This window comes from Oncorhynchus keta, chromosome 13 (assembly GCF_023373465.1).
Source record: "Oncorhynchus keta strain PuntledgeMale-10-30-2019 chromosome 13, Oket_V2, whole genome shotgun sequence".
In the NCBI taxonomy this organism is placed as follows: Eukaryota; Metazoa; Chordata; class Actinopteri; order Salmoniformes; family Salmonidae; genus Oncorhynchus; species Oncorhynchus keta.
The window spans coordinates 48,132,807-48,150,835 of record NC_068433.1 but is presented as its reverse complement, the minus strand read 5'-3'; the positions used below and the strand labels follow the sequence as shown (position 1 = coordinate 48,150,835).

The window sequence follows — 18,029 nt, the reverse complement described above, 5'->3', positions numbered from 1 at the left end:
TGTTGTGCTCTGGTTCTAATCACGGGACCTGACAATTCCATATGTTGTATGAGGATCTCTTGACTAGAGTATCGACAACTGTACACAAAACTATTTGAATACATTCTGACTTACACAATCCATGTTGAGGCCGATGTAGTTCATTTTGAGGATGCAGCTTCAAGGTGACAGTGATCAGGACAATGAGACACCAGTGTACTAAGAAAATAAAAGGGCCTGGCTGTTCAACTGTCCTGCCTTAAAGTGAACTTGACCTCAAGTTTCACAAAAGGACCACATATAGAAATTCAGTTCCAACAATGTCTCTTGTCCCACTGGCCATCACAGACCAATGTCTGTGGCTTTGAGGAGAGGCACTCAACTAAGAGGAATGCTCCATCATGCTGGAAAAGGCATTGTTTGTCACCAAACTGTTCCTGGATGGTTGGGAGAAGTTGCTCTTGGAGGATGTGTTGGTACCATTCTTTATTCATGGCTGTGTTCTTAGGCAAAATTGTGAGTGAGCCCACTCCCTTGGCTGATAAGCAACCCCACACATGAATGGTCTCAGGATGCTTTACTGTTGGCATGACACAGGACTGATGGTAGCGCTCACCTTGTCTTCTTCGGACAAGCTTTTTTCCAGATTCCCCAAACAATCGTAAAGGGGATTCATCAGAGAAAATGACTTTACCCCAGTCCTCAGCAGTCCAATCCCTGTACCTTTTGCAGAATATCAGTCTGTCCCTGATGTTTTTCCTGGAGGGAAGTGGCTTCTTTGCTGCCCTTGACACCAGGCCATCCTCCAAAAGTATTCGCCTCACTGTGCGTGCAGATGCACTCACACCCGCCTGCTGCCATTCCTAAGCAAGCTCTGTACTGGTGATGCCCCGGTCCTGCAGCTGAATCAACTTTAGGAGACGGTCCTGGGGGCTTGCTGGAATTTCTTGGGTGCCCTGAAGCCTTCTTCACAACAATTGAACCGCTCTCCTTGAAGTTCTTGATGATCCGATAAATGGTTGATTTAGGTGCAATCTTACTGGCAGCAATATCCTTGCCTGTGAAGCCCTTTTTGTGCAAAGCAATGATTTCCTTGCAGGAAACCATGGTTGACAGAGGAAGAACAATTATTCTAAGCACCACCCTCCTTTCGAATCTTCCAGTCTGTTATTAGACCTGACAGAGTGATCTCCAGCCTTGTCCTCATCAACACTCACACCTGTGTTAAGGAGAGAATCACTGACATGTCAGCTGGTCCTTTTGTGGCAGGGCTGAAATGCAGTGGAAATGTTTTTGGGGGGATTCAGTTCATTTGCATGGCAAAGAGGGACTTAGCATTGCCATCATATAAACTGAGGCAGCAGACTTTGTGAAAATGTATATTTGTATAATTCTCAAAACCTTTGGCCACGACGGTATACTGTATAACAATCACAGTATATTCTATCATATTGAAATGCTTGCAGAGTTTTACAAATCATGTAAAAGACATACTGTATCAGAAATGTAATACTACAGCAATAACAACTTACTATAAGCCTAACCAAAGTACACAAACTCCAAGAATGTGTGATTTACACCAAACCATATCTCAGTCATTGCTATGGTAACAGTTGTGGGAAAATTAAAGCATGATAATCTATCGCACTATGAATCATACAGTGGTAGGAGTTCTGTGGTGAATGAAATGCCTTTGGTCTGTCAACGGTTTATGTTGCTTATTGGTGTGAAAATAGCGCCTTTCCTCCTAATTGACGTTTACAGGGCATTTCTGAAAGGGCAGTCCAGCTCGTGGTCCTGGTGTGTTCAGGGAAATGCATGTGTCTTGTGTTGTTCCACCTCCCCTCTCTCGGACATGGTGTTGTTCGCGTTTCAGAGCGTTGTTGGGAGAGCACGAGTCGAAAAAAATCCCTCACTAGTCCAGTAGCAAGCCACAGAGGTCCATCAGGCTTCCACAAATGCCAACGCTAATAATCTGTGTTACAAAAGACTTACTGCAGAATGTATCCTAATTTTGATACAAGTGCAACGTGTGGGAGATCTCGTAGGTTCCATATCAGTAGAACATGATCTACTGGTTACAAAAGGTTTTAGGGAAATGTTATCTTATTCTAAACAAAACTCTATATGGGAAATATTTATTTTAGGAGGCATTTTTCTGAGCAGATGGTTCCAAGCCAGCCGGCCAATTCAGGGGAGACGAAATAAGCCACATATATTCTCTCCCGCTCTCTCTCTCTCCCCGACCCCTGCCATCCTCAGCTGGGTGAGTGGTTCCTTGCACCAGAGATCCCAGAGATGGAGGAGATTGGCTCTGAGGACCAAGAGCAAGAAATCGCTGATAATGAAATATGGCCTCCTTCAAGAAACAAGATAAGGGTTGGTTTTATTTTTTCTCCAATGACTATCAGTTCCACAGGATCAAATGCATTTCGGTGGACACGGACGTGCCCATTCCATCCATATCAACTAGCCTCCAGGCCTCAGCTCACTGAAGAAAAAAAGATCTAAGGTCTTCACTGAAATAAAAAAATGTTACCTCGATTACATTTCAGATCTACAAAAAAAAAAAAAAAGTTATTGCTTAAAAGTACAAAGGTAAAATGGTATCTGATAACGCTGCAGTCCTGCAATTTCATTAGTGCCAGAGCCCAACTGTGTCGTGTACCAGTAAGAATAATAATTACATTAATTTAGCATGAACAAAACCTCCATACCTCCATTTTCCAAACATGTCCCCGTGAGGCTGTGTGGTGGTCGTGAGAGCCTTTCAGAGGGCTGGTTAAGGAACAGATGAGGGGTTTTTAAATGAAGCTGAAGTTGAAACTCAGTTTTACTAAGCAGAGAGGAGAAGCAGTGAAGAGACTGTCAAGTTTGTGAATAACAAGACGGGAAAAAAGACAAAGCAGGGGGTTTAAAAAGGAGATTATTTCACAAACTAGAGGAAGGATGAGGAATGAACAGAATAGTTTCAGGCCTCCTATAATATATGACTACATCACACGCACCTTACAACTTCCTATTAAAATGCTAATAGGAATGGTGCTGGACCACCCTGGGGCAGTTCTAGGAAGATGAGACAATTACCTTTACATTAGTCCTGATAGGAAGCCCTCTTCTCTCAAGGTGAGGGAGACTAATGACTTGGATGGCATTGCTGTATTAGTGCAGCGTCACAGTGTGTTGGAGGCGCAGCTTGCCAGGGATGGGTGGTCCCTCTCCAGTCAGACTGCGAGGTGATTGGCGATGATGAATAACCATGGTCACACAGTGTGTCTATTGTGACAACTGAACCACCGCTGTCACATTACATTACCGGCTCAGTGGCATCGTATCATCACATCAAATTAGCCTTAATGAAACACTAACGAGTCGACAGAGAGATAATCAAACTTTTATTAAATGACTTCATCGTTTGTACATGCATAATGTAGAGAGAGAAAGAGGTGTCCCTTACAGAAAAACACATGTCACATGATCACGTGAAGTTCATGTGACAACATGTGATACCATGATATTGTGTGAAATAAAATGTGACAACATGGGAAGCAAAATGTCAACATGACACCGCTAAACTACACTTGACACCATTTGAGTAAATGTGGGGATGGGGATGAAAAACGTTTAACATGTGACAACATTTGAGCTAGACAAAAACCTCCAGGGGACCATGACACAACATGCCAAGAATGTCCTAAAAACGTCATGGGGAAAATGCTTGAAACAAACCGGGAACTAGATAAAACCTCCAGGGGACCATGACGCAACATTCCAAGAATGTCCTAAAAACATCCCTGGGGAAAATCCCTGGAACAAAACTGGAACTAGTCATTGAGGAACATGTTAGGGTGGTTTGTAAGATGTTCTCAAGACCTTTGTGTTACCATTCATCAGGACGCAACGTGACGATAAGTCAAGTAATTACATGGTATGGGAGTTTTAAAATAAGTGATAAGCTGTTCAGCTAAAATAGTTAAAACATTTAATCAATGTCAATATGATTACATTAGACATGATCACCTGGTAGTTAAGTACTGAATTTTCAATATGACCCCACCTGGGATTTGAACTTACAACCTCTGGATTTGGGGTAAACTGATCTTTCTGCTGCGCCACAAACTCTGTAGCATTCCCCTACACCTCTACACTTACCAAAATAGTGCAGTCTACACTGCTATTTTAGTTAGCAGTGACTATTCTCTCATCATTTAATTAATTAACTTATTTCAGCAATTTGAGGATTTTCTGTATAGTTGCCTAATGTTTGTGGGGCATATTATTCTGTTTTAACGTTACTCCTGAATCACTCACTGATAAATATGTACTTTTAACAAAGCTGAGATTGACTTTGAAGTCCAAAGTGTAGGAGGAATATGTCAGAATGCCATGAACAAAGAGGTTGTGAGTTGAAATCCTAGGTGAGGACATGTGGAATAATAATTACTGTCTAAACAAACATACACAATGTAATCATGTATGTCAAAGTGTGACAAATATGTAAGTTGAAAACATGATGTTCTAAGCCCTGTTTGTGTGTTCTAACAACTCTTGTTTTACTTGCAGGGCATCACCTGTGAAATCTAAAGTGAAAAATATCCCCCAAAAAGATTCACATTTGGATGAAAATGTGAAAGGTTATGTGAAACCTCATCACGTGAAGTGTTCCAAAAACACATTGTTTCACGTGTTTTTTCCTGTAAGGGCTCTGTGTCTCTGTGTGTGTGTGTGTGTGTGTGTGTCTGTGTCTGTGTCTGTGTCTGTGTGTGTGTCTACAGGTAAGCAGGGTTTCTATATCAAGATGTACCCCAGTAAAGTCTAAAAACCTAAAATATTGACCACCCAGTGGGCTTTACAGAACACATGATGCAACAGTCACACACGTGTTTGTTTCAGCACAAAAATGGGCCCCTGTATGTAATGCAAAGATCTAAATACGGTCGGGGTAAAGTAATAGAACTTCTCACAGCCAAGATCACAGTCTTGAGAAATCAAAAAGAGATGCATTTTAAAAAGTATGTTCCTTCAGTTGATTTGGTTACAACAAAATGCACTGCAGTAGCTTACTCTATAACTCTTGCTCACTATATACCAAGAGCAGCTACACCGATCAATATTGCAAACAAAACAAGTTGTAAAATGCTTGAGTTACAGATGCAAAACGCATTTCAAAAGATTCCATATGTATTTCTACCGGGGTGTAATCCCAGGACTTCTCACCATCAACAATACTATAATATTTCATTTTCAACATCGAAATGGCTATAAAGCATAGAATAAAATGAAAACAAATTGCTTGCTTTTTATGATTTATAAATGGGGATATATATATTTGAATGACTTCAGGTTTAAAATATACCGCCTGGATTGAAATCAGGGCGTGAATTGAGTATGGCAGTCATCATATCCTAGCTCGACAACAACAATATAAAATAGGCTACTAAAATCCTTCCAATCACCATTAAAAGGTAATAGCAGTTTAGTGTATTATGACTGGAGTAAATTTGGATGGTTTTTGCTGTTCTCTGAATAGCATTTTAGAGTTATAAATTGCGTAGAAACGCAGTAAATAAAGCGTCAACTTTATCCCCCTCACCCATGTCACCGGCATACCCTAGTTTTAGCTGAAACAACCCCACTGATTAAAATGTACCAAGTATAAATCGGAACAAGAGAGTAAAAGCGGCATCGACATGAACAGAAAAAGCACCAGGCTTTTTTTTTTATCCCCTTGGGGAAATGGAACTAATGGATTTTCAAAAAAGACGTCCGTAACATGCAAGGCATTATGCCCACTTTGGCTGATGGTAGCAGGGATTTTGTTTTGAATTTGGTCTAAATGACACAGGCTCCATCACAGAGCCGGTTCTTTCACGTGCAGATGGAGGACCAGGTTTTAGCGCTTTGAAGGACAATACGGCCTCTGAGCTGACAATGCATTTACACTGTAATGATGCAGATAAACAGAAGCACAGAGAGCCGGTTGCACATAATCTACGCAAGTACTGTATACCTTGGTCAACAGATCATTAGAGTCAAAATGTCCAAGAACTCTTTTAGTTCCTAAAACCTACAAAGCATCCCTCATATGCTCGGTGATGCACCACGTACATTCAATTTCCTTTTTAAGATTCATCAAAAAGAACAACAAATCTAAATGGCCTATGTACAAGAGATTTACATTAAATATACCATCATAGAACCTCATTTAGACATCCCATGGGATCTAAATAGGACTAGAGCTTTCGGTGGCTTCAGTTTCCCCTCAGAACTGAATAAAAGCATCCTTAGGGAGGATGCTCAAGGTGCATTTAAGACACAAAGGATCTAGAAGCTGCTTTTAAAATGTCCTCTTCCACCCATCGACAACAACAGAGACACCACCGACACAGAGAAAGGATATGCCGCTGGACTTGGAACGAGGGTGGAAAGGGAAGGGGGTGGGTGAGAGCAAGGCCTTGAGAGGGGCACTCCGTTGGAGGGGTAGGGGGTGGTTTGTTTTCTTTTTGGAAGTGGAGATCCGTGGCTCGTTGGGTTCTACCTAGTCAGCTGGCCCACCACCTTCAGGAGAGTTTTGTTCTCCTGCTTCAGCTGCTCGTTCTCATCCTCAATGTCATCGAGGTCCTGCAAAACAAAAACAAAGGATACAGCTCCACTTCAGCTTGATCTAAAGGAAGTCATATACCATCATTATGCAAGATCTGCCTTATTTTTTTACCTCAGAGGAGTTAGCTTGTCAGTTTAGAGAAAGATGAGAGAGTGAGAGGTGGAACGAAGTGTTTCACCTCCCGGGTCTCCCTTCAGCAGAATTGCCTTGATAATAACGAATTAAACTTGAACAGCTCCAATTAGGCACAAATGAGGAGCCCCATTGCTATGACGCCCTCTCATCAAAGCGCTGATCTAAAAATGACACTTCTCATTTTCGGCTTCCTCCATCACTGGCGGAAGCGACAGGCGACCGTCAGGATTAGCTAAGCCGCACTTGTCGGAAACTTAAAAAGCGAGGTAGTCTGCAAGTCAAACACTGGAGGTCACAAAGCCACAGACATGGTGTGGCTACAGAACAGCTCACTGTCTGAGCTCTGACACAAGGGGAGAAAAGCCGTCTCATTTCGCATCAAACGGCTGCTAGATTCACTCGATAGCCATGACATTGTTTTTCTGGCATACCACTTTAACCTTTTTAAGTTACAACCGACTAATAACTTTACTAATAACTTTATTCATATTTCATTTAATCTCCCAACATAGATTATATCTACATGTACTTCAACTTGCATGCAACCTGCTTGAGCCTGTATTCTATGTAGCCAATACCCAGAGTCAGATGTTCTCCGGGGTCATATTGTCTGCCAGCACCTCAGCCTTATCCAAGCCTTCGCTACAAACTCTGCTAGTGAGTCACAGTTCAATCTTCAAGCGCTGCGAGAAAGAGACGCCACACTGGATCTGTTCCTTATCTCCTGCCTTCCCATCAGGCCTTGCAGTAACCTCTCAGAGGGACATTTCTGATCACTATCGCACCGGCGAGAGTTCCCACAGGGAGACTTCCTCTTATGAGGTCCTGTTCATGTGATGCTATCAGGGCTCTCTGATCCAACAGTTATATGGCCTCCTCCACATGGCCAGATGGCTCATAGCCACTGCAGTCTCCACAGCCTTATCGAACACATGTGACGATAATAAAGACAGCCAGGCATAGAGGACCCTTGCAAGTTCCTGAAATGTGCAAAATCAACACTGACCAGCAACTGTATTTGTTGGCAGGGGAGACTCAGGGCTTGTTTGCATTGGAATGCCTCATCGAGGAGGGCTGCAAACTCTCTTTTGGAATATTTCAGAGATGAAAGGCTTTTGGGAGCCCTCCTGCTGGGTTTCCCAATGCCAAAAACATTGCCAAAACCTGTGACCCAGATAACGGGAGCAGGGGTCATGCGATGGGGAGAATTTGTTGATGGTCTCAGAGCGCTGGGAACACTGGAATACTGGCCAAAGACTGTAGACTCAGGAAACAGAAACTCTGACCTCTTATGAAACCAACAGCAAAGAGTCCCGCTGTTCTCAATATTCAATGCCAGGAGCTAGACAATGATCTATGAAACATTCAAAGTGAATGAATGCCATTACTTTAGAAAAATACAAAATAACAACATCGGGAGAAATGCTGAGGAATTTGTGTTTCTGAGGACCCTAGTATTTGCCTCTCTGCATAGTGTGGGTCTATAGTAGGTATGGAGACAGGGGGTGGGGGTTTTGCCTCTCTGTATACAGTGTGGGTCTATAGTAGGTATGGAGACAGGGGGTGGGGGTTTTGCCTCTCTGTATACAGTGTGGGTCTATAGTAGGTATGGAGACAGGGGGTGGGGGTTTTGCCTCTCTGTATACAGTGTGGGTCTATAGTAGGTATGGAGACAGGGTGTGGGGGTTTTGCCTCTCTGTATACAGTGTGGGTCTATAGTAGGTATGGAGACAGGGGTGGGGGTTTTGCCTCTCTGTATACAGTGTGGGTCTATAGTAGGTATGGAGACAGGGGGTGGGGGTTTTGCCTCTCTGTATACAGTGTGGGTCTATAGTAGGTATGGAGACAGGGGGTGGGGGTTTTGCCTCTCTGTATACAGTGTGGGTCTATAGTAGGTATGGAGACAGGGGGTGGGGGTTTTGCCTCTCTGTATACAGTGTGGGTCTATAGTAGGTATGGAGACAGGGTGTGGGGGTTTTGCCTCTCTGTATACAGTGTGGGTCTATAGTAGGTATGGAGACAGGGTGTGGGGGTTTTGCCTCTCTGTATACAGTGTGGGTCTATAGTAGGTATGGAGACAGGGGGTGGGGTTTTGCCTCTCTGTATACAGTGTGGGTCTATAGTAGGTATGGAGACAGGGGTGGGGTTTGCCTCTGTATACAGTGTGGGTCTATAGTAGGTATGGAGACAGGGGGTGGGGGTTTTGCCTCTCTGTTACAGTTGGGTCTATAGTAGGTATGGAGACAGGGGTGGGGGTTTTCTCTGTATACAGTGTGGGTCTATAGTAGGTATGGAGACAGGGGTGGGGTTTTGCCTCTCTGTATACAGTGTGGGTCTATAGTAGGTATGGAGACAGGGGGTGGGGGTTTTGCCTCTCTGTATACAGTGTGGGTCTATAGTAGGTATGGAGACAGGGGGTGGGGGTTTTGCCTCTCTGTATACAGTGTGGGTCTATAGTAGGTATGGAGACAGGGGGGGGGTTTTGCCTCTCTGTATACAGTGTGGGTCTATAGTAGGTATGGAGAAGGGGGTGGGGGTTTTGCCTCTCTGTATACAGTGTGGGTCTATAGTAGGTATGGAGAAAGGGGGTGGGGGTTTTGCCTCTCTGTATACAGTGTGGGTCTATAGTAGGTATGGAGAAAGGGGGTGGGGGTTTTGCCTCTCTGTATACAGTGTGGGTCTATAGTAGGTATGGAGAAAGGGGGTGGGGTTTTGCCTCTCTGTATACAGTGTGGGTCTATAGTAGGTATGGAGAAAGGGGTGGGGGTTTTGCCTCTCTGTATACAGTGTGGGTCTATAGTAGGTATGGAGAAAGGGGGTGGGGGTTTTGCCTCTCTGTATACAGTGTGGGTCTATAGTAGGTATGGAGAAAGGGGGTGGCGGTTGTGCCTCTCTGTATACAGTGTGGGTCTATAGTAGGTATGGAGAAAGGGGGTGGGGGTTGTGCCTCTCTGTATACAGTGTGGGTCTATAGTAAGTATGGAGACAGGGTGTGGGGTATTTGCCTGTAGGCTGTCACAGATCTGACTCCCTGGTGCCAAGGAGAAGTAATATAATTGGTCTCTAGAGAAAGAGGCACATGCGACACAGCTGTCTCTTTAAATTCAGAGTCTGTGGATTTAGCCTAATGTGTGGACTACTAAATGGTTACATAACATTCAGGAGCAGATCGGAGTGGAGATTTAGTAACTCTTGACTAATGACAAACTAATTACAGGCTGATAACCCTAGTGGTTATAAGTCACGTTACATGTCAAGGGATGATTGAAATCAGAGTTGTACTTCACACTAGAAGGGTGTCTCTTGACCACAGTGTGTAGGATGTTGATTGGCATAAGGACTCTTTGACTTATAGCAGGGGCCTAGTGTTTTCTTAAGACTAGATCCAATAGACTGTCAGGGAAGGGAAAATGTCATGTTTTGAAAAGAGCAGCTGTTTTAAGTTAGGAGGCACACAGTGAAACTCAAAAGTTGTTTCTCCAAACTGCCAAGGGGTGCAGGGGAGTGGAACTGAAGAGCTCTGCACCTTGAACGGGTCTGCATATCGTTTACTTCAGGCTCTGTAGACCAAAACCGGATGGGGTTACGACCCGTGCGGTTGACAATGAGTTTAAAATGTTGATAAAATACCAACATCAGATCCAGTTCAGAGGTTGGGGTACGGGAGATAAATAGAGCGAGAGAGAACATGAGAAAATCACTCTTTTGGGGGGTTTGCCTGTGCGAGTGTTAATCCTTGCAAGCGCTGGATAATTGTAATCTTCTGCTTATCCGAGAAGCAGCTTTACAATATCAAGCTGATTGCCTGCAGATAGCGACGTGGTAATTTGGCAATCGGTTCTATTTAGTCCTCAGCTTCACTCAACACAGCTGTGTGAGACTGAATATCTCCAAGTTTCCCCTGCAGTGCACAGTTACTAAAAATGACAAGCTTTCAACTGACAAATAAGAGAAACTATAATAAGATCCACATAGAAATGGGTGTTATAGATCAGTCACTCATTGAAAGCAAGGCTAAGAAGTGGTAGATCTGTTCAATGTGTGCTATTTATATGCTTCCCTTACGTTACATTTTTTACTTTTAGTTTTGTACACCAGCTTTAAGCAAATGAAAATACAATATTTTGGGTTATGGAAAAAATATATTTCCCAACAGCTTAAATGGTACAATGATTCTCTACACTATACTTGCCAGTTGTCACAAACTGAAATTAAGAAAACTATTAGAATTTCTGCACAGTTAGACGTGGCAAGACTGAGTTGTACATCAAAGGATTACTGGTAAAGAAAACAACACGCAGATATACATTACTATACCTGTGTTCTAGACTAGAAGGGAACCATACATATCACACGTTATAATTTAAGGAGCATACTATTAATTACTAATAATTGTGAAAGCAGATCTAGCCTTGTTGCGCTAACATCTGTATAGTAACCTCTTCAAAATACCTGTAAATTACTTAACTCTCAGTGCCTTAGTGGCTGCCCACCCTATAGCTCACCTCTACCCCCTCAACCCTGGGTGACCCTCCCCAACACTCCCCACCTCTACCCCCTCAACCCTGGGTGACCCTCCCCAACCCTCCCCACCCTAGCTCACCTCTACCCCCTCAACCCTGGGTGACCCTCCCCAACACTCCCCACCCTAGCTCACCTCTACCCCCTCAACCCTGGGTGACCCTCCCCAACAGTCCCCACCCTAGCTCACCTCTACCCCCTCAACCCTGGGTGACCCTCCCCAACACTCCCCACCCTAGCTCACCTCTACCCCCTCAACCCTGGGTGACCCTCCCCAACACTCCCCACCTCTACCCCCTCAACCCTGGGTGACCCTCCCCAACACTCCCCACCCTAGCTCACCTCTACCCCCTCAACCCTGGGTGACCCTCCCCAACACTCCCCACCCTAGCTCACCTCTCACCCCTCAACCCCCTCAACCCTGGGTGACCCTCCACAACACTCTAGCTCACCTCTACCCCCTCAACCCTGGGTGACCCTCCCCAACACTCCCCACCCTAGCCCACCTCTACCCTCTCAACCCTGGGTGACCCTCCACAACACTCTAGCCCACCTCTACCCTCTCAACCCTGAAGGTCTGTCTCAAACACCCCCCAGCCCTGCCCAACTCTACCTTCTCAACCCTGGGAGAACCCTCTCCAACACTCACTCTATTAAGCAAGTCAATCTCCTCCTTCAGCTTTCCAATTAGGTCGTCTTTATCCTGGTGGGCTTTCAGCAGCTGCCCGTTCTCCTGCCTCTGTCTGGCCAGCTCCTGAGGAAGAAGGGACAAAGAGCTCTTTAACGTTAGAACACATACTGCAGCACTTTGGTACCGTCCACACACACACACACACACACACACACACACACCACACACACACACAGAGACAGAGAGACGGAGTCAGAGAGACAGAACAAATATAGAAGCCGTAGCCGTGTGGACATGTGGTCACGCTTGACGTTGATCTTTACGCTGCTAAATGAAGGCTCGCCAGGAATCTGCCTCTCCAACTTATCTGTAGTAAAAACAAAGTTAAGCGTGAACTGGTTTCCATGGAAACCCATAGAGCAACGAGAAAACAATCAAACATAATGAATGTCGCACAATGTCCATACCGTGGCAACCATACATCTTCAGGCCGCGGAAGATACATTTTATTTTATGGAGGGTTACCCGAGTTACATGGGTAACTGAAGCTTCAAAGTAATACTTTCATTATCATGATGAATGACACTACAATGCGATAGTCAAAGCAATCAAGAACGCTGCACATTTGTCAATGTTGTATAAAGCTATGAAATCTGCTGCATTTAAACAACAAGCCTGAGACCAGCGACAGAACTTGCTGAAATCAATACTATAGTGCACCGATTGCTCTCTCGAACTCGCCAGTGATGTGCAAACTCTTCATTTACAGGCATCGTGGCAAGTGAAAGCAGTAGTTTTTCTTTTAGAAATGGACTGGACCGGGGTGACATTTGAGAATCTAAAAAGTGATTGAGAGAGAGTACAGAGTGTTGGGGAAGATAGAACTCCCCCTCTCCCTAACTCCAGTAAAAGACATTCTCTGACTGAACACAGAGGAGTTATTGCCGCCAGGATTATAGGAAGGGCGACATCTGACTGAAGACTAACAGCGAGGCCAGACTGGGCAGCCGCTCAAACGATCCCGAGAGGAATTCATCTTTTAAAAATAAATCCTCAAGATTTATCAGGATGCTGATAGACGCTTTAAAAACAATTATAGGTCACCTCTCCCCAGGCCCTGCTGCTATCAAAGTATCTCTGCCCCTGTGACAGAGACACACACAGACAGACAACACAGACAGACAACACAGACAGACAACACAGACAGACAACACAGACAGGGCTTTCAGGAAATGTGAGATGGATACAGAAATAGAAATAGCAGTAGACAGGAAGGATATCAAACGCCAACAATAAAATGTCAAATGTGCCAAGAAGCATAACAGTCATTCTGAAATAATCAACAAAGGCATGTCCTATTTTAATATTTCAAACATCACAGTCACATTATAAACATTAAGCATCTACAATCCCAAATTAAATCTAGAATCAGCATTCTATTTCGCAACAAAGCATCCGTCCCTCATGCTGCCCTCGTAAAACTGACTATCCTACCGATCCTTGACTTCGGGCGATGTCATTTACAAAATAGCCTCCAACACTCTACTCAGCAAATTGGGACGCTGTCTATCACAGTGCCATCCGTTTTGTCACCAAAGCCCCATATACTGCCCACCATTGCGACCTGTATGCTCTCGTTGGTTGGCCATCACTTCATACTCGTCGCCAAACCCACTGGCTCCAGGTCATCTACAAGTCTCTGCTAGGTGAAGCCCCGCCTTACCTCAGCTCACTGGTCACCATAGCAGCACCCACCTGTAGCATGTGCTCCAGCAGGCATACAGTGGGGCAAAAAGGTATTTAGTCAGCCACCAATTGTGCAAGTTCGCTCACTTAAAAAGATGAGAGAGGCCTGTAATTTTCATCATAGGTACACTTCAACTATGACAGACAAAATTGCACTGCTCTAGAGGAGATCTGCATGGAGGAATGGGCCAAAATACCAGCAACAGTGTGTGAAAACCTTGAAGACTTACAGAAAACGTTGACCTCTGTCATTGCCAACAAAGGGTATATAACAAAGTATTGAGATAAACTTTTGTTATTGACCAAATACTTATTTTCCACCATCATTTGCAAATAAATTCATAAAAAATCCTACAATGTGATTTTCTGGATTTTTTTTCTTCATTTTGTCTGTCATAGTTGAAGTGTACCTATGATGAAAATTACAGGCCTCTCATCTTTTTAAGTGGGAGAACTTGCACAATTGGTGGCTGACTAAATACTTTTTTGCCCCACTGTATTTCACTAGTGTAACTCTGTTGTTGAATGTGTCAAACTGCTTTGCTTTTATTCTTGGCCAGGTTGCAGTTGTAAATGAGAACTTGTTCTCAACTAGCCTACCTGGTTAAATAAAGATTAAATGAAATAAAAACATTGGATAGTGATGCTGGATAGACCTGCGTTGAAATTCAGTCAACTGGTGAACAATAGGCCTAATGCAGATCCCACTAATCCAATGTGTTCACTGCATGAGGGGGCGTGACCGAGTGCACACTTCTGGGGGAATGGTAGAGCAAGCCTAATTTTGAATACCTTTTCCAGTTCCTCCATCCTCCTCTCCAGTCCTCCGGGTGCGGCGGCGTTGCCGTGGCGGTTGCCGTGGCGGTGTCGACTGTTCGCCCCCGCCGCCTCCTCAGAACCAGGACCTCCAGAGCTGCTGCTGCCACAACACACACATCAATACTTCTGACCAACACCAATGTCCATGCTTTCAACACTGACTCATGTCAACAATAGAACTGGGTACGGTACAGGTGCACAATGCGCACACGCATAGTTTGTGAAGTAAATACAATAAACAACATGTAAACCTTTTGAAAGTTCCCTGACATTCAAAAGCATCACATAAAAACTGAAAAGCTGTTGCAGCGTATGACTCAGAGCCTGCTGAACACACAATACAGCTCTAATGGTCAGTCTTAAGTGTGAGGAGAACAAGTACTTATACCTTTGATGCTTTTTAACCTTTTATTCCATTATGACATAAAAGCTGTCAAGAGTTCTATTTCAAAGGGTGAAGAATGGATTCTGAATATGAGGCAATTTCAATATGACCATCTTGAATGAGGAGATGTGTAAAGAGAGCCCTGCATAAATCCACTTCATGTCATTAGCAAACAAAGAGTCCCTATTCATCGGCTAGTGAAGAGAGGTGCTACGGGGTCCATGGTCTGCAGCTAGTGAGGAACATAAACCTCTCGCTCCCCCCCCCCCACACACACACACACAGAAATCAGACCCATCTCCCCTCTTCCATCTCTTTTTTTTAGCCAGGAGGCGCCACCACTCATAATAAAAACACTCAGATAATAATGCCGTTTTTTGAGGCTATTTGACATTTACTTCCTCAGTAACTCAGAGGCTGAGTCCACGGAGATTATTTTCACTCTTTTCAGAACTAAAGAGTGTTGTGCCCATTGCTTTTGATATAAAGTCCTTGAAATGCTCTCCATGGCACTTGCCTAAGCAAAGATTTTTGCTGAGGGTCTTCGAGGCCACTCTTCCCTTATAGATGCAAACACACACACACGCACACGCACACTCGCACACACTCGCACACACTCGCACACACTCTAGTGTCTCTAGGGCTTGCAGCATCTGCCAGGCACCCAGTCTAAACAGCCATGTCCTCAGTGCTAATCACCCCATCTGGTCCATTAGCGCCCCGCAGAGACCACACGGGAGACAGGCAGAGGCAATGATCCACTCCTGGAGGTCTCAGCAGGTGGGGGTTGGAGAGGAGAGGCAGAGCCAATAACAGAGTAGTAACCCAATGGCCACACACAACAAGCACTGAGATACCTGGTGTGTTCTGCTAGCAGAGCCAACGGGAACAGAGAAGGCCCATCCATCTTAAAGTCAAACTATCTCCAAAGACTGACAACCGGCAACAGGCTGATCGCTATAATAGCCCATTTCGACCATAGTGATAGTGTTGTGAGAGAGGATGGTGTGAATGCATTAGCAGCCTGTTGTATAGTTTTGTTGGCGCGTTCACAGAGACAGGGTTGTCCAATCTCTCAGCCATCTTGTGGCGCCCACCTGGCAGCCACTCCACTCCACAACACTGGACCATCCGACAGTGGAGGCCAGCCAATCACAGGAGGATATCTATACTGGGCCAAATTGGGAGCGTCAGCCGGTGTGAACGTGGCCGGGATCACACAGAACTTAACAATTTGATGGCGATTGTCCTTAAGCAAATAGTGGAAAAGAATGCCCAAATGGTGGTTGGGAATTTAGCAGTGTGGTGTCCAGAAAAACCAAAACACCATAAGCAAGAAATATACTGACTTGGTGTGGATTAATTGGCTCTTGTATGCTCTGATAAGTCAATCATAGTAAGTGTGTGGTATAAAGAGGATGTCAGCTGTAATCAGCAACTACTGTTTCCGACCTTGATTGAACTTCAACCCCTTATCGAGACATCGGATCGGCTTGATATGCCCTCATGTCACGTCAATGTTGCATCGCCTGCAAACGATAGTCTGAACAACACGCCTGTTGTTGGCGTACAGTCAACTACTAGAGCAGGTTTTCCCAGAAACTCGGTCCTGGGGCCCCCCCTAAGTACACAGCAGATTCAAATAATCAAAGCTTACTTGAATTAGGGTGGGCCCCAGGACCGAGGTTGGGAAACCCTGTACGAGAAGACACCCGGCGCGTTAAGCTGTTCTGTCATTTCTGATGCATTGATATCAAAAACTGGAACTAAATGTTTTGACAGGCACCGTAAAACACAGAGGACATTTTCAATTGTGAAACTTACAAGGTCATCTGCTATGGTAATTAATGACCTAAACTGCTGCCTTCTCTTCCTGGTCTTCCAGGTTCTCTGTTTCTTCACTTAATCACCACCTTCCCTCCCACCATACCAGAAACAATAATACACGCCCTCATTCTCAACAGAAGTAATATGGAAAGTTTCTCACCTCTGGTGGTGGCCACTCCCGGATCTTGGAGTATCCTATGAAAACAAAGGAGAGCCATGTCAGAGGAAGGGGATACTCAGACAACAAAAAGGCCCAGGGTTCTTTGGTACAAGTATATTACATACTGGTGGGCTATGTCAGGGGCAGGGCCATTTCTAATTGCTAAGGAATACATGAACAAAGGCAAGGGAAGTCTATCATACACATCAGAGGCGGATATGTTTGTTAGGATGAATACTATGCCGGAGGAAATTGATGATCTGTAGCTTATGAAACTGTTTAGTCAGCATTTTCGTATTCAACATTTGTGTCCAGATTGTGAAATTCACAGAGGAGACTTAAAATAATCAGCTTGAAAAGCTCACTGCCTGACACAAAGCCCACCTTTCCTCATGAATCTGCCTTGGGTGCAGACAAAAACACACGCGCAGACAGACGTACACGCGCAGACAGACGTACACGCGCAGACAGACGTACACGCGCAGACAGACGTACACGCGCAGACAGACGTACACGCGCAGACAGACGTACACGTACAGACGCACACCTACGCTCACACAGACACAGTGCAGGGGCAGGTGGTTGTGTGCAACAGAGACACGACAACAAAATAGCATTGCGTCATCATCAGGAGTAGCTATTCCAGAAAGCCTGTAGGTTGTGTATAAACCTTCTTGAAACTCTACTGCTGAACTGATATAGATAGGTAAGCTATTAGATTCAGAGGAGCTATCACCACACAGCCTCCAGTTGCACCATGGATACAATCAGTTGTGTAACGCGAGGTGCACACGTTAATCATGTTTCCCATTCTAGTATAATCTTAAGAGTTAAAGGTCCATACATTGGCGATGCCCCCACTGATCCCCTATGGTACAAAAATCGCATTTAAAAAAACAGACAAAAAAAGGTCAGGCCCAGAGATGCATACACACTACGGATGGATATCTATTCATCCCCTCAGGCACTGAACAGTGAAACTCCTCTGGTGTGCTTGAGGGTCTCTGCCTCTCCTCCACTCGATTAGAGAGTGTGGTTTAGTTGGTGCCGGTGGTGGACCTTGGTCCCTACTGTAGCCGTCTCCCTGACAGTAGAACCAGAAAGGCCCCTTAATAAACTCTGGAAGAACTTCAAAGGAATCACACTTACTCAGAGGCTTTAGGGCTTCAAATACGTAAGACGTAGGTTTCTCGCTATAGAGAAATCAGAATCATTTTGTATG

At 44.6% G+C, this 18,029-nt stretch overlaps 1 protein-coding gene and 1 long non-coding RNA gene across 6 annotated transcripts in view; one reads left to right on the top strand and one right to left on the bottom strand.

Moving 5' to 3' along the window:
• Positions 1–3,357: 3,357 nt before the first annotated feature.
• Positions 3,358–18,029, bottom strand: part of LOC118392499 (PRKC apoptosis WT1 regulator protein-like) — an 84,514-nt gene continuing 69,842 nt past the window's right edge. For 2 of the 3 annotated variants that reach the window (XM_052460407.1, XM_035784536.2), the window contains exons 4-7: positions 16,808–16,842; positions 14,409–14,535; positions 11,889–11,993; positions 3,358–6,600 (exon numbers count right to left, since the gene is read on the bottom strand). In XM_052460407.1, coding sequence (XP_052316367.1) covers positions 6,514–6,600; positions 11,889–11,993; positions 14,409–14,535; positions 16,808–16,842 — 354 coding nt within the window. In that variant the 3' untranslated portion in view covers positions 3,358–6,513. The remainder of the gene's footprint in view (positions 6,601–11,888; positions 11,994–14,408; positions 14,536–16,807; positions 16,843–18,029) is intronic. The other variant, XM_035784537.2, reaches the window with a different exon arrangement.
• LOC127906829 (uncharacterized) lies at positions 7,663–9,170 on the top strand. Of its 3 annotated transcripts, none has more exons than XR_008062949.1 (3): positions 7,663–8,382; positions 8,498–8,787; positions 9,063–9,170. It is a non-coding gene; the product is annotated as an uncharacterized LOC127906829 (long non-coding RNA). The 3 variants fall into 3 exon arrangements; XR_008062948.1 differs by having other exon boundaries at positions 7,663–8,440; positions 8,498–8,671; XR_008062947.1 differs by having other exon boundaries at positions 7,663–8,440.